At 42.3% G+C, this 13,807-nt stretch overlaps 2 protein-coding genes across 2 annotated transcripts in view; one reads left to right on the plus strand and one right to left on the minus strand.

Moving 5' to 3' along the window:
• Positions 1-1,104: 1,104 nt before the first annotated feature.
• LOC307033107 (uncharacterized protein) lies at positions 1,105-4,879 on the plus strand. The gene is made up of 10 exons (XM_079671391.1): positions 1,105-1,321; positions 2,324-2,387; positions 2,505-2,538; positions 2,618-2,707; positions 2,805-3,044; positions 3,167-3,255; positions 3,331-3,535; positions 3,953-4,084; positions 4,179-4,254; positions 4,709-4,879. The coding sequence occupies exons 1-9, from the start codon at positions 1,237-1,239 to the stop codon at positions 4,221-4,223; spliced, it is 984 nt and encodes a 327-aa protein (XP_079527517.1). The 5' UTR covers positions 1,105-1,236; the 3' UTR covers positions 4,224-4,254; positions 4,709-4,879.
• A 336-nt stretch (positions 4,880-5,215) lies between these two features.
• LOC307033098 (solute carrier family 2, facilitated glucose transporter member 4-like) overlaps positions 5,216-13,807 on the minus strand; it is a 10,318-nt gene continuing 1,726 nt past the window's right edge. Inside the window, exons 2-11 of the mRNA XM_079671370.1 lie at positions 13,297-13,392; positions 11,523-11,683; positions 9,347-9,471; positions 9,119-9,234; positions 8,803-8,965; positions 7,975-8,162; positions 7,706-7,810; positions 7,222-7,323; positions 6,929-7,132; positions 5,216-6,824 (exon numbers count right to left, since the gene is read on the minus strand). Of these exons, the coding sequence (XP_079527496.1) occupies positions 6,585-6,824; positions 6,929-7,132; positions 7,222-7,323; positions 7,706-7,810; positions 7,975-8,162; positions 8,803-8,965; positions 9,119-9,234; positions 9,347-9,471; positions 11,523-11,683; positions 13,297-13,392 (1,500 nt within the window). The 3' untranslated portion in view covers positions 5,216-6,584. The remainder of the gene's footprint in view (positions 6,825-6,928; positions 7,133-7,221; positions 7,324-7,705; positions 7,811-7,974; positions 8,163-8,802; positions 8,966-9,118; positions 9,235-9,346; positions 9,472-11,522; positions 11,684-13,296; positions 13,393-13,807) is intronic.

Consider the following 13,807-nt stretch of genomic DNA (forward strand, 5'->3'; position numbering starts at 1 on the left):
TTGCTGTTGCCTCAAAGAGGAGCAGGGGGAGAGGAGGGAGACAGGAGAGGCCGATTCAGGAGCCCAGACACACTCACAACTATAAATGAACCAAAAACAAATAAATAAACAAGTTTCAATGTTTTTTCATATTGGATATTGTATGTTATTGGTTATGGCCATGTACTTATGATTTTATGATTATTTGAATGTATACATTTTTGTTTCATATGGGTGTAGTCTCTTTATTTCCCCCTCAAAATGCACCAGATTGATGCATTTAAGTCCAACATTTAAAAAAAAATCTTACCGGGGGAGCATGCCCCCGGACCCCCCTATAGGATTTGAGGCCCGGCCCCACTGTTCCCAAATAGATTTGCATTTTTTTTAAAATAGTAACCCATCTCCATATGTTTCTTTTTGGGTAGTAGATTTAAACTAGAGGGCTATCACTTTGTGCAGCGACACTATTGACAAATAAATCCAGCAAAATGGCACAAAAAACTGGTAGTGGCCTCAGGGACGAGGAGTCATTTAACCAGCCAGTAGGAATCAAGCTTTACTTTCTTTTATATCCATAAAGAAAAAGTAAATCTGTTTACAGTTGTTTCCTTATGGATGTTGAGAGGTATCCATATATCTCTTCATTTTGCTCTCAAATTGCACCAGATTGATGCATCTAACTTCAATATTAGCACTTTACCACTGCACCCCCTCTAATCTCAGATGCACCCTGAGTCATTTTGTTTAAGTACAGTGAGCCTTTCTAAAATATACAGTAAAGAGACAAACCCACCAGCATTATAGGATATACTATGACTTTGTGCCAAATACTTGTTGCTGATTTAGAGTACTGGCACCTTTTTTATTCCAATTCAAGCACTGAGTATAGTACTTGAGTAAATGTACTTATAGTTACTTCCTACCTCTGTAATGTTTGTATGATACATTATTATTCTAAGTGGGTTCATTTAACTTTGATATATTATTATACAATGGCAATATTTCTGAGTACACTCTAAAGTGCAGGACAGGCCAGTGTGGAGCCAGAGGAAAGAAAGGGCAGAAAATAGGCTATTTGGTTTGATGTGAGCCCCTGTACTTATAGACCACATCCAGAGGGAGGCACTAATGCAACGCCTAGGAGGCCAGCTGCCGGGAAACCCCAAAGAAGAAGAAGTAGAAGGAGAGAAAAGTTTCGCGACGAGCCGGAGGGAGGGGACTGCGGAGTGATAGTAAAGTAATCCGACAGCGAGCATGATCGAACCCGAACCACAGAGCGCTCCACTGTCTGCCCCCTTGGAGGAAGAGCCACAGCCACAGCCGGAGAGAAAAGTCATAGGTGGGTGAAGAGAGTCCTTCTGATAGCCTACAGATCTGTGAGGGTCAGGTGGTTCAGCACTCTTTAATCTTGACTTTGAATCCATGTTTTATGGATATGAGTCGGATAAAAAGATTTATGTTGAGGCAGCATCATTTTTCAACTCATGTAAAATAAAACTTTTTCGTGTGTAATACTGTTGTTGTATTTTAAAAAGTGTCAACTTTTGCAAGGTAATGTTTATTAAAAAGTGCCAACTAATGGAGAGTATGAAGGCCAATCAATCATTTGTGTTGCGTTTTTGGAGAAACACGTGTCCTGAGTTTAACACATAGGAAGCAATACCAAACAAATTCAGACTTCTACTGTGAAACAAAACAAATCGTAGGTGCTTTTGTTGGCAGACTTTTAATGTAATTTGGTTCATAGTTTACCCAAAATTAGAGCACTAGCACACCTGATTCTTCCTACTTTTTTGCGCACCTTTTTAAAGCAGCTTCCTTTTTGTTTACTACACTAAGAAGGAAACAAAATAAATGCTTAATATTTATTTAAGTTTGTTTAACAGTTTGAACACATGACGTACATCTCCTTTTTTATCAGCTGTTTCGCGCTGCCACCCGGCCTGCGCACGCGCACCCTCACAGGTGCAAATGATTTAATTGATAAGCTAAGGTTCCAATTAAATGCATTGAGGTGACGTTTTTTTCAAGAGCATCTTCAATTGTGATTGTCAAAATTCATATTTTTGTGACCACCGAGGTGAAACATAGCGTTGTTGTTTAGCATTCTCCCCCCCCCCCCCCCCCTCCTTCCTCGTGACCTAGTGCAGACCAGGTTTCAAAGTCTTTCTGTTAATGATTGACACACAGCTCTGCCTTTTCTTGTTGTAAGCAAGGCTGTCATTGATATAAGCAAGATAAGAAGATGCCTATATTGTGTTCTTGGAATGCTTGTAAAACAATGTCTTATGTGAAATGTGACTGCAATACATATTTAATCATGTGCTACCTGTTATTGTAGCCACCTTGGTCCAAGGCACAGTGAAGTGGTTCAATGTGCGTAATGGATATGGCTTCATAAACAGGTATTGTGTTTCCTCAACATAATGTTGTCTGCATTACTTTACAATTTTAGTGCATCTTCAAGTTTTCTGTAACTGTCCTCAATAATGCCAAAGCTAATCAGTTTCTATTTCTCACAGAAATGATACCAAAGAAGATGTGTTCGTACATCAGGTAAGGTAAAGGGTCTTTTTGAATTAATGTACATGGCTTTATTTGGAACCATTATTTGATGTTAAATCTGTCTCCTCAGACCGCGATCAAGAAAAACAACCCCAGGAAGTTCCTCCGCAGTGTCGGAGACGGGGAGGTAGTAGAGTTTGATGTGATTGAAGCCGCAAAGGTGAGAATCTCGGGATCCATTTTGTAGTATGGCATTATCACAACAGTTTAAGATGAGTTGATTTCTATAAATTTTCCATTGCCTTGGTGTCCCACAGGGCTCAGAAGCAGCCAATGTAACCGGTCCGGGCGGTGTTCCTGTCAAAGGTAGCCGCTACGCACCCAACAAACGCCGCTTCCGTCGAAGGTTCTTCCCCAGGAGCCCAAGGCCTGATGACGAGAAAACAGCAGAGAGCCAGTCCTCTGCTGTTGAGGGCGAAGTATCAGGAGAAAACGATGCAGGGAAACCTCAGCAGCGCCGTCGGAGGCCCCGTAGACCACGTCCAGAGGCACAAGAGGTAAGCTGAAAGAGAAGGGTTAGCACAAGGGAAAACGACCACAACCTTTTTTGACGAAATCCCAAAGTTCAATAAGTGACAGTTTTTTTATTAAACACAGTTTTGGCTTCTTCATCTTTCAGGGTGAGGCTGGAGAACAGAAGAACGGATTGGCAGAGTGCGACGAGCCACCGCGACCGCAGCAGCGCAGATTCTGGCGCCCGTACCGCAGGTGACATGACGTTTTCATTTTTATGTTTGTGAACTACAGAACTGAAAAGCTTGACTTCCATGTCCTCTGTCACAGACCGTTCCGTCCTCGCCCACCAGCTGAGCAGGCTACAGACGGCGAGCAGGCTACTCCAGAAAAGAGCCAGGAGCAAAAAGAAGTGAAGCAGCCGGAAGCCTCTGAGAGCCCCCAGACCAACGGAGAAGCAGCTGAGGACCAAAAGGAACAACGCCGCCAGACTAGACGCCGCAGGACGAGGAACTCAGAGTCCTCGACCTCGAAAGTGAGTGTTAAAAGTATCAAGTGAGATATGAGCTAATTGTACATTTAGAGTTCAAAGTTCATAAATTCAACTCGACTTGCAAGTGCAGAGTAAATGCAACACATACAAATGAGCTTTAAAGGTTTTTTTTTAATGTATTTTACATTATAAAGTATGTTCTCCACCTTGCCTCAAGTCAAACAAAATTGTCCTCAAACAGGAAGTGATGTCATCAGTGTAGTTGACAGCGCAGTGTTTTACAATATGGGCTGAGGCTGCACCACTAAATCAATAATCACTTTTGCTTCAATGGTGTCATGTGACCTTGTGGTCTGATTGGTATACAATCATTCAAACCTCACTGGGTCAATTGTATTTTAGATTGAAAGCCATTTTGGAAAACGTTCCGGAGGTTTAACTCATGGTTTGCTATTGCAGAATGATACAGAGAAGTCTGCATCCGAGCCTGGTACCCCTCCTCCGATGTCCAAACCAGGTGACCTTAAGTCCACGACAAAAGCACCCAAGTCGTCCCCTAAAACCTCTCCTAAACCGCCAAAATCACCCGAGGTGAGATGCTAAAACTACATTTAATTTTTTCTTCTAATCTGTATGGTCACTAGAATTTGTTGTGTTGACACTAATATCTAACCTGTGTCTTTAGCCACAGCAGGCAGCTGCTACAACAGACCCAGCACCAACAGAGTGATGCTCGTGAGAGGACAGTCCTGTAACCCTTGGTAAGAGGTGGGTGAAGCAGGGTGGGGGACATGGGGGTTTTGCAGGGTTCCTATTCAGATAAAGGTGCCGCATTGGCTCACATTTTACACGGAGTGCGAGGAGACCTAAGTTAAAGTGATAGTTGGGATTTTTTGAAATTGGGTTGTATAAGGTATTTATCCATCGTCAGCGTATTGCCAAAAGTGCAGGGGGGTCGGCTCGCCCTGAGCTCGGAGAACCAGAGTCCCAGTAAGGGAGTGGAGCAATGTACTGTTCTGGATGAGAGCAGCAGCATAACATATTTAGTCCCCCAAAACCTACTTTATTTAGAATATCTTAACTTCTTTAACGTGCCCTTTCTGACTGGTAGCTGAAGCCGTTATCCGTGTCAAACTCAAAGCCACCAGAATCCATAGTGCTTGTGCTGTTCTCTCATTCCCTTTGTCTCCCATGTGTTTTTTTCCTTTTCCATAGTTCCTAGGGTTGGAGGACTGGACCTATTTCAGAACACATGCACTGCTCTCCCCTCCCTACCCTCCCTCCTCCAACCCACCCTGTCTCGCTGTCATACCTCCGGCCCCCACCCCTCTCATTTTGTTTTGTCTTGTCCTGTCTAGTAACTGATTTCTGGAAAGGGATGAGGTAGGGAAATGGGGGATAAAAAGTCGTTTTGTGTGCATATTGAGACATTGTAAGTGCATCTTTAAAAGAAATTATAATAGAAAATCTGCTTGGTAGCCCAGTTATTCCAACCCCCCTTTAAAAAAAGGCGTTTTCTTTAATTGGCTGGACGGGAAGCATCAAGTAGTTTATAGAGGAACCAACCTTGATTTTTATTTACCCTTTTTAAAATTTGGTTGAAGAGGGGAAAAACCAAGCAGGTGTTAGATTGGTGGTGCATTGTGGGAGTCAGTTATGTTGCCACCTCAATCCATTCTTAAAAAAACAACTACTCCCTTCATCTCCTCAGTTGAGGATAGATTGATAAAAAGAAACTTTATTTTTGTTGTTTTACTTATTTGTGTGTGCTTTTTCTTTTGGAGGGGATTATGTGCAATGTCAGTAGTTGAAATGTTAATTAATAAATCATGTTTGCAAATCTCAAGATACAGCCCTTATTTCTTCGTGAATAGGGTGCACATATGAATACTTTTGTCCGCATTTCTGTAAAAAAATGTGATTACGTAATGCAATACAATTTATAATTCTATATAGAAATCACTGGAGACCTTCACAGGTGTTTTCAGTAACCTTATTTACAGCGTCCTATTGACAGCAGCATCACAATTCATAATACAAATAACAGGTCCTCACTGAACAACCTCAATACAAATCTTCAGAAGGTAGTGATACACACCAATAAAGAATAAACGGCACACATGACAGACAAATACAGAATAATAATCTACTCTATACAGGCAGCCCTTTGGTTGCACAACTCTCTCTCGTCTAGTGCATCAGGCTTCTGTTTACACGACCAAACAACCACTGGAGTGCATAAAGAATTGAAACATTTAGACCCTCATACCTTAATATCAACAACCAAATAAAACTATGTACACATGGAGTACTAAAATATAATTTCTTTAACAGTAGCATTTCTGCAGGTTGTGCAATACGTTTCTCATGATCGGAAATATATGTTGTGATTGCTTTAGCTGGGTCTACACTTCATGATTTGAAATTGCAGTTTGGCAATAAAGTATTTCAGGCAGCCCACATAAGAAATGCTTGGGTTGCCTTATTTTAAGTTCTGGGACAGTAAACACACCCAAATGTCATTACGTCCCTTTCAGACAAACCCTAAATTATAACAATCTGAATGCTGTCTGTGTTTGAATCGGTAGCATTTACACAGGAGTGTTCCCAGCTTGAGTACAAAGTATGTAAGCACACTACTTTGATGATCTTATTCTTGAAGGAGGGGGGGGGGTTACCTCCAAACTCTGATTAACTATAGATGTCTCTGTACATAAAGTGCAGGAATCCCAAGTCTCTCCACCTCCGTCTTCTGTCAATATTGCCACAGAGTGCATCACCATGGAATAACATCCCACCACACGCACAGGCTATGCCTCAACAATGGAGACACTTAGCTCTGAAGTACATCTTATTTCTTTAAACTACAGTAGTCTCCTCTTTGTCAAGGCTCAATTGGTAACCCGATATTGCAGTAGTACCAGGAAAGGACACTTATCACACACCTTTAACACTGCTTTGGCACAACAATCTATATGAATACATCAATTAACCTCAATATACATGTCAGAAAATAAAGCTTTAGAGTCAGGCCCACATACACAGTTCATCCCAAGCTAAACACAGTCTCATTTCCCTACAGAGAGACCCCTCAGTTGTTGCTTTCCTCCCCCAAATAGTCCAGCTCAGTGCTAGGCTTGTCCAGATCCATGTCCAGATCCATGTCCAGATCCAGGTCCATATCCATCATTCCTGCAGAGCGCTGTTGGAAGTTTGCTGCAATCTGGTCGAATGTTTTGCCCCGTGTCTCTGGCACAAGGAAGAATGTGAAGATTAGGAAGACGATGAGGAGTGATGCGAAGATCAGGAAGACATATGGCCCAGTAGCGTCCTGGAAGAGGATGGGGGAAAAGTACAGATTACAGTTAGAGAATGAGAAGACCATACTTATTTGTTTAGAATATCCCCAACATCATCAAGGTAAGTAATACTCACAGCAACAGATTGGAAGCACATGCCAATGATAAAGTTAGCGGTCCAGTTGGAGAAGCCGGCTACAGCCATGGCGGCCGGCCTTGGACCCTGAGAGAAGAGCTCAGCTACAAAGAACCAAGGAATGGGACCCGGACCGATCTCAAAGAAGGCCACAAAACCGAAGATGGCCAGCATGCTGATGTAACTCATCCATGGAACACGCTCCTATCAGGTGGTAGGAAAAGAGGTTCAGTGGTTTGTACAGACAACATCCATAACAGTAGAGGAATAATTGCTTCTCTGCAGAGACTGACCAACAGAGCAAGAGCCAAGGTCATGATGATGGCACAGATGGCCATCCCGCCAAGTCCCAACATGTGGAGCGTCCGCCGACCCATCCTCTCTATCAGGAAGAGCTGTAAATAACAAGAAAATGAATTATTCTCAGGAGGTGACTGGATGTAAACCTTACATATTCTACTTTGGTTGCTTAAGTTAGCTTTTCACCTAGCTTGCTCTGAAATATGATTCATTGACAGGCGCTCCAACAAGCCGTTTAGGACAGAGAGTGAATACACATACTATACAGAGATGCTGTATGAGACACCAATGTGAGTTTGGAAAATTGAACAATGTAAATCTATTCTAGCAGACCTCAACAATGGAATTATGATCAGTAGAAATGGCCATCACATAAGAGGACTGTTTTCTTCATCATTCTAAATTCACTAAAGATTAATTTAGATTATTTAATAAGGAAGCAGTAGAGATATTAGAAATCAGAGATATGCTACTGACCGAGACCACAGTGAAGGCACAGTTCACCACGCCTGCTCCTATGGTGGCATAGACTGGACTCTGGACTCCTGCCTTCATGAAGATACTGGTGGAGTAGTAAAAAATCTGACCAGAGGGGAAATCAGATCAGAATGACGCCATATTATACAGCACTAATTCACTTTCCTTTTTGAGACTATGCAAAGGGAATTGATGTCATTTGTACAACAAAAAAAATTCAAGAATAATGTGATATTTCTTGCTGTGAAGTTGAATTTAATAACACGTACTGCATTGACCCCAGACAGCTGCTGGGAGAGCTGCAGCATGATGGAGATCATGATGGGCTGCCGGTAGATCTTAGAGCGAAAGAGCTCCAGGATGGAAACCTTCCTCTCCATGTCCATCTTCCTCTTCTCTTCTTTCATCTCCGCCAACATACTGCCCACTTCCTGTCTCCCCGTTAACCTCCTCAGGCCTGCACAAAGGAGACATGTAAAGCGTGATATCTAAGAGGTCTGTATGTTTGATTAACATATTCTATTTGAGTTTTGGGACATTTAGACACCTGTTCTAGTACATTCAGACCCAGATATATTACGTGATGTCTTCTAGTACAGCATGGTTGGAGATATTGGCTCTAGAGATGTCTGCCTTCTCTGAGATATAATAGGGCCAGGAAAAGAATACATTAAAAACTCAACAGCTGTTTCTCTTTCCTGATATAAGGATCCGGTTTCTCAATATAATCAACGGACCCTTGTTGTAAGAAATTCACGTAGTAACTATTTTTCTTACAACTGGAGTTCACCTTCCAAACATACCACAGCACATAAGAAAGTGTGCATCAACTAATTGACAAGCAGCTCATTCTTTCTTGTACAGTTTGGTTAAAAAAAAGGTAATAATGCCATTTTGAAACTGCTCATGTCTAGGTTTGTGGATTCTCTTAAATGGGCAGGTCATGATTTTTTAAAAGAGACATTCCCGTAGAGTTATTAAAAAGTACTTTGTGGCACTACGAGCACCACAAACGGAGTGTCATCTGGTTCCTTTATGATCGATAGAAGACAGACATCTCTACAGCCAATATTTCTAACACTTAGCTTCTTGCTCACCTCTCTTAGCTTGGTGCTCCTGGCAGCGGACGATATAGAGGAAGCGGGGGCTCTCGGGGCAGAAAGGCAGAAGAGCCATCTGAAAAACAGCTGGAACGATTGCTAAACCCAACAGAATTGGCCACAAATGTTCAACACCCAGTAAGGACTCCAGACCGAGGATCTGCAAAGAGAGAGGGATCAAGTGTGAGGGAATAGGAAATGAAACTATACTAATGCTATACTAATAAGTAAGGGCTATTCCAAAAATATGCAGACAAAAGAAATAAAAGTTTCATAATGTTTGCAACATTAATATCAGGGTGTGCTGTCCTACCTGTGCCATGAGAATACCAGTGACTATAGCCAGTTGATGCAGTGTCCCCAATGCCCCTCGCAGACTCGTAGGAGCTATCTCCCCCACATACATCGGAGTCAAGCCTGATGCCAACCCTGCAGAGAGAATAGGTTGGATGAGAAAAAAAAGAGTAGCCGTTACTGCAATGTACTTATAAGTAATACGTAAATTAAACAAATGAAAAATAGAGAATAGCGGATCTCTCACCGCAGTAGAGACCGATTACAAAGCGGCCGAGGATCAACATTTCAAAGGAGCCGCAGAGCTTGGACAACCCCATCAGACTTCCACCAATGAAGGCAAACATGTTGTTTATGAGCATTCCTTTCCTCCTGGAGCAAAACACAGACAAGCATCTTTGTAGAAATTCCCCAGACATGAAATTGTACTTTGACATATTGACTCAAAGGATCTCAGAGAGAGTCTTGCATTTGGAACAAAGATATAATGGGTCTTTAACACACGTTATAATAAATGAATTAGACAGACCTCTTTTAGCCTCCAGAGAGCAGTGTTGGTCAACAATATTGAAGGCTTTCGCTAGTAGCGTAATCCTTGTCTGATATTAATAGTAATTGTTAATTGTGACTTTAATAGGACATATTTGACTTTATTTCAATTAAATTGTTTTTGATCATCAAATCATTATATTTTAAAGATCTGACATGCCTTTTTTGCTCTGCTTTGAATACTAATTATACTGATAATAATAATAATAAATGATATTTATATAGTGCCTTCCAAGGGAACCAAGGCCGCTGTACATGGTGGACAAACAAAACAAACAGACAATCAAAGGGCAAACAAAAAATAAAGGAAGCCGGGGGACCAAAAAAGGGCTAGGGCCCGAAGGCCAGGGTGAACAGGTGGGTTTTTAATGATGATTTGAAGATGTCCAGGGGGGCAGCATTACGGATCTCGGCAGGAAGTGCATTCCACAGGGTGGGGGCCGCAACACTGAACGCCCTGTCACCAACAGTTCGGAGGCGAGAGCGGGGGATGGAGAGCAGGCCCGTGTCTGAGGACCGCAGACTCTGAGAAGGGGTGTAGGGATGGAGGAGGTCCGATAAGTACTGGGGGGCGAGGGTATGGAGGGACAGGACTTGTACGAGGAGTGTTTTGTACTGAATCCGGGACTTGACCGGCAGCCAGTGTAGGTGGATGAGGGTGGGGGTGATATGTTGCCATGGCTTGGTGAGGGTGAGAAGCCTGGCGGCAGAGTTCTGGACGTATTGGAGCCTGTCTAGGGTTTTGCTGGGAACCTGGACAGGACTCCATTGCAGTAGTCCAGACGGGATGTGATGAAGGCGATATGTTTATTTACCAACAACGATGATCAGTTGCCCTGTCAAACATTTGGAAAAATGACATCTACTTTCTCTTCCTATATCCTTTAAATGTTGGGAAAATAAAATGTGCGTATAATTTTAGAAGATTATGTGAAAAATGTGAACATTCTTCAAGTCGCCTTCTGCACATACATCATTCTGCACAGCAGTAAAACCTGTGCCCCCCATATTTCCCACTCCACTGTGTCTCACCCACCCACTCTTCTTTGTGCACTGGAGACTTAGGTTGCATCTAAATCACGTTGACCTCAGAGTTCGACGCAGTTCCCACTATCTTCAACAGCCAAATCGATGTCCGCTGCTTTTTTAGGAAGTACTTGTCCTGAGTGCACCGAAGCTGAATGCTCCCGCCCCCACAACCCCTCCTAACCCAATGCTGCCAGCTCTGTTTGGATCCCCTTTCAGTCAGTTCAAAATGTGGGCTGCAACCCAGCTCATATCCCAGCTCAGGTTACAAAGGGAAGCTTGGAAGACAAGGAACATCCTGGGAAGAGTTTCCCCTCAGTGACTACAGGCTGGACATTGGGATCCATTTTGGATCCATGCAGAGGTGGAAAGGAGACCCTGATGTATCATGACTCAAATATTTGGCCACTGACATATTTGTAAATGTACCTGACTGTCCAAAAATAAAGAACCAAAGAAAATAATTGAGTGGATTAACTATACAGTATGTACATTTTATAATATTCTGGTAATCAAGGTTTGTTTAGGTGCGATGCAGTTTAAAGGCATTTCTGTTTACATTGATATATCTCTGTTTTTGCACAAATAATAAAAATAGTAATATGCATTTAATCTAAATGGGGCCTAAGGATTGTATTGGGCAGCATATTGTTGATTGTCCTACTCACCTATCTAAAAAACCCTGAATGTACAATTTTAATGTAGTAAACCAGTTGAAGAATGGAGGATATCAAATATTTTTGAATTGTCCGAATAGGCTCAGGTTAATTTAAAAGAACATTGTACAAATATCTCCACAGTTGAGTAGGAAAACCTAGACCATTGTTGCATCCTGTGTGTTTCCCTACCTGCCCAGCCACTCGGAGACGAAGCCCACACAGAAGGAGGACAGCATGCCACCGATGGAGAAGATGGCCACGGACAAGGACCAGAGGGTGGTGAGGGTCCCCGCTGGGATGGGCTCTCCATACCGCTGGATCCATGTTGAATTGTACTCCTGCTCGATGATCTGTACAAAGGTGAGAAGAGACCCGGAAACATGTTACCCTGGATCTCAACTGCCTACATGGTTTGTGGCCCTGATAACTGGGATTGAAAGTCAGCATTTGTAAATTTAATTATTTGATTGACATCAAAGGCTGATTTCCAAGCATCAATCCTTTTCGGGGTTGACAAAAATGTGTCTTTAAAGCTGTAAAGCACAAATACAAAAAGCTGGCATAGGATGTATGTCATTATTATGACCACCCATAGGTCAGTGGTGGCGAAGTCCATAGGCAACTGGAAGGTCACCAGTTCAAGTCCCGGAAAGAGTGCTGCCGAGGTGCAAGCCACTGTTCCCTAAACTGCACCCCGGGCGCCGTACATAATGACAGCCCACTGCTCCTAACACTAGGATGGGTTTTGTTACATAGTACCTACCTGTACTACGTAATGACAATACGTTGAATTTTCTTATTATTATTAGAATAAGGTTCCTAAAAACATGTTTGTATTTCAGAAAAATACACATGTATTTGAATATAGGCTCATGAGCTGGAACTGCATCGAAATAAATGCAAAGGGTTTATCAACAAAGTAAAAGTAAAACAAATGGGAGTACAATCCATTAGTTGAGCAAAGTGCAGAAAATAAAATGTGTTACGTTTATTAAAACACATGTTTTATTTGTATTGCAACAACCAACACTTGATAGCCTCTCTCAGCTGTATTGTTACGGTGACAAAACCATCACACATAGACACAGCGGCTCAGCTTCTATTCTAGGTTTATTGGCTCTGTGAAACTCCGTCAGCTGGGGGGGGGGTTTGTAGTTGAGTGTAAAGATAGGCCAACACCGAGTCAGAGAAACTCAGCTGACATGGCTCGGGTTCTCTGCATCCATTCACCTCTAAGACTCTATGTCACTAATGTCCTACAAATGTGTTCACTGTTTCATGTGACGTATTTATCAAGTATTTATTGACACGTACCAGTCCTTATAATAGGGCAACATGCATGTAGGGGAAGTCATAAATCACATATTTCTTACATGCAGTACCCGAGCATGCCTTCATTCTGGAACACCTCGTGTGGCTGCGACATGAGCAGCAAGAGCATGTCAGGTTTGCAAAAATCGTGTGCCTCCATCTATATCTATATATATTCAGTGTTTAATGCACAGGCTCCATAGGTTTGTACAGCACTATGTTGCATCCCAGATCTGACTGTAAACTAATCCAATAACCCCCCTTTTCCTCATAAACAAAGCATAAATACCCCTTTTTGCAGTTACACAAGACAGGGTTTGGCATTGCTGTTTTTCCATAAACACAAGATGCTCCATAAACTTGCTTTGTTGTTTCATAACTCCCTTGTATTTATATCAATGCATCTTGTGCACCAAGTGTATTTTCTAAACACCATTGGCACCGTTTGAAGCAACATTATCAAATCAGGAAAATACAAGGAACAGCTGAGTTGACATCTGGTAAAATGTCACGGCCTCCCGCCTTAAACAACAGAACTCCTTTGAACACACCTTCTTTGATGTAATGTAGATTAGCACCAGTTTGGCAAGTTTGTATAGGATTTATTGGCTGATTCTGACCATCGTCTGAGCGATCAGTGCTTCATTTTTACCTTCTGCGGTGCATTGATGACGCCAATGTTGTATCCAAAGCCCAGAGATCCCAGGACAGCCGTGAAGACCGAGAGAACAAAGGTTCCAGTCACTGTCTGAAGTACGAAGAAACAAAATACAGAGAGGTAAAAACACATATGTCGGACCATTAAGCGTAAAGTGTACTATGGACAACTTGGATTCATTTCTGTACTGAGCTCTACTCTCCCCAACAATTGACTACATATAATTGTGATCCTGATGAGAACAGATCTCTCTCTTTAACTTCCCTCCTGTTTCCCAGCAGGCTACAAGCAGCTGTCTCCATGGCGACAGATGAGACGAACTTCGGGACATTGGGTCTTCCCCTCAAAGGGAGTTTAAGTCTTAAAGATACCTTTCATTAACCTGCATGTAAGTTACAAAACAGCTTAATGCTAACAGTTTGACAGAACAACGTGGTGATTTTAAAAGCTTTGGAAAGGCTCACAAAGTATTTGAAGACACACCCAGCGTGGCTTACTGTAAAGT

This window comes from Notothenia rossii (genome assembly GCF_949606895.1).
Source record: "Notothenia rossii genome assembly, chromosome: 3".
NCBI classification, from domain to species: domain Eukaryota; kingdom Metazoa; phylum Chordata; class Actinopteri; order Perciformes; family Nototheniidae; genus Notothenia; species Notothenia rossii.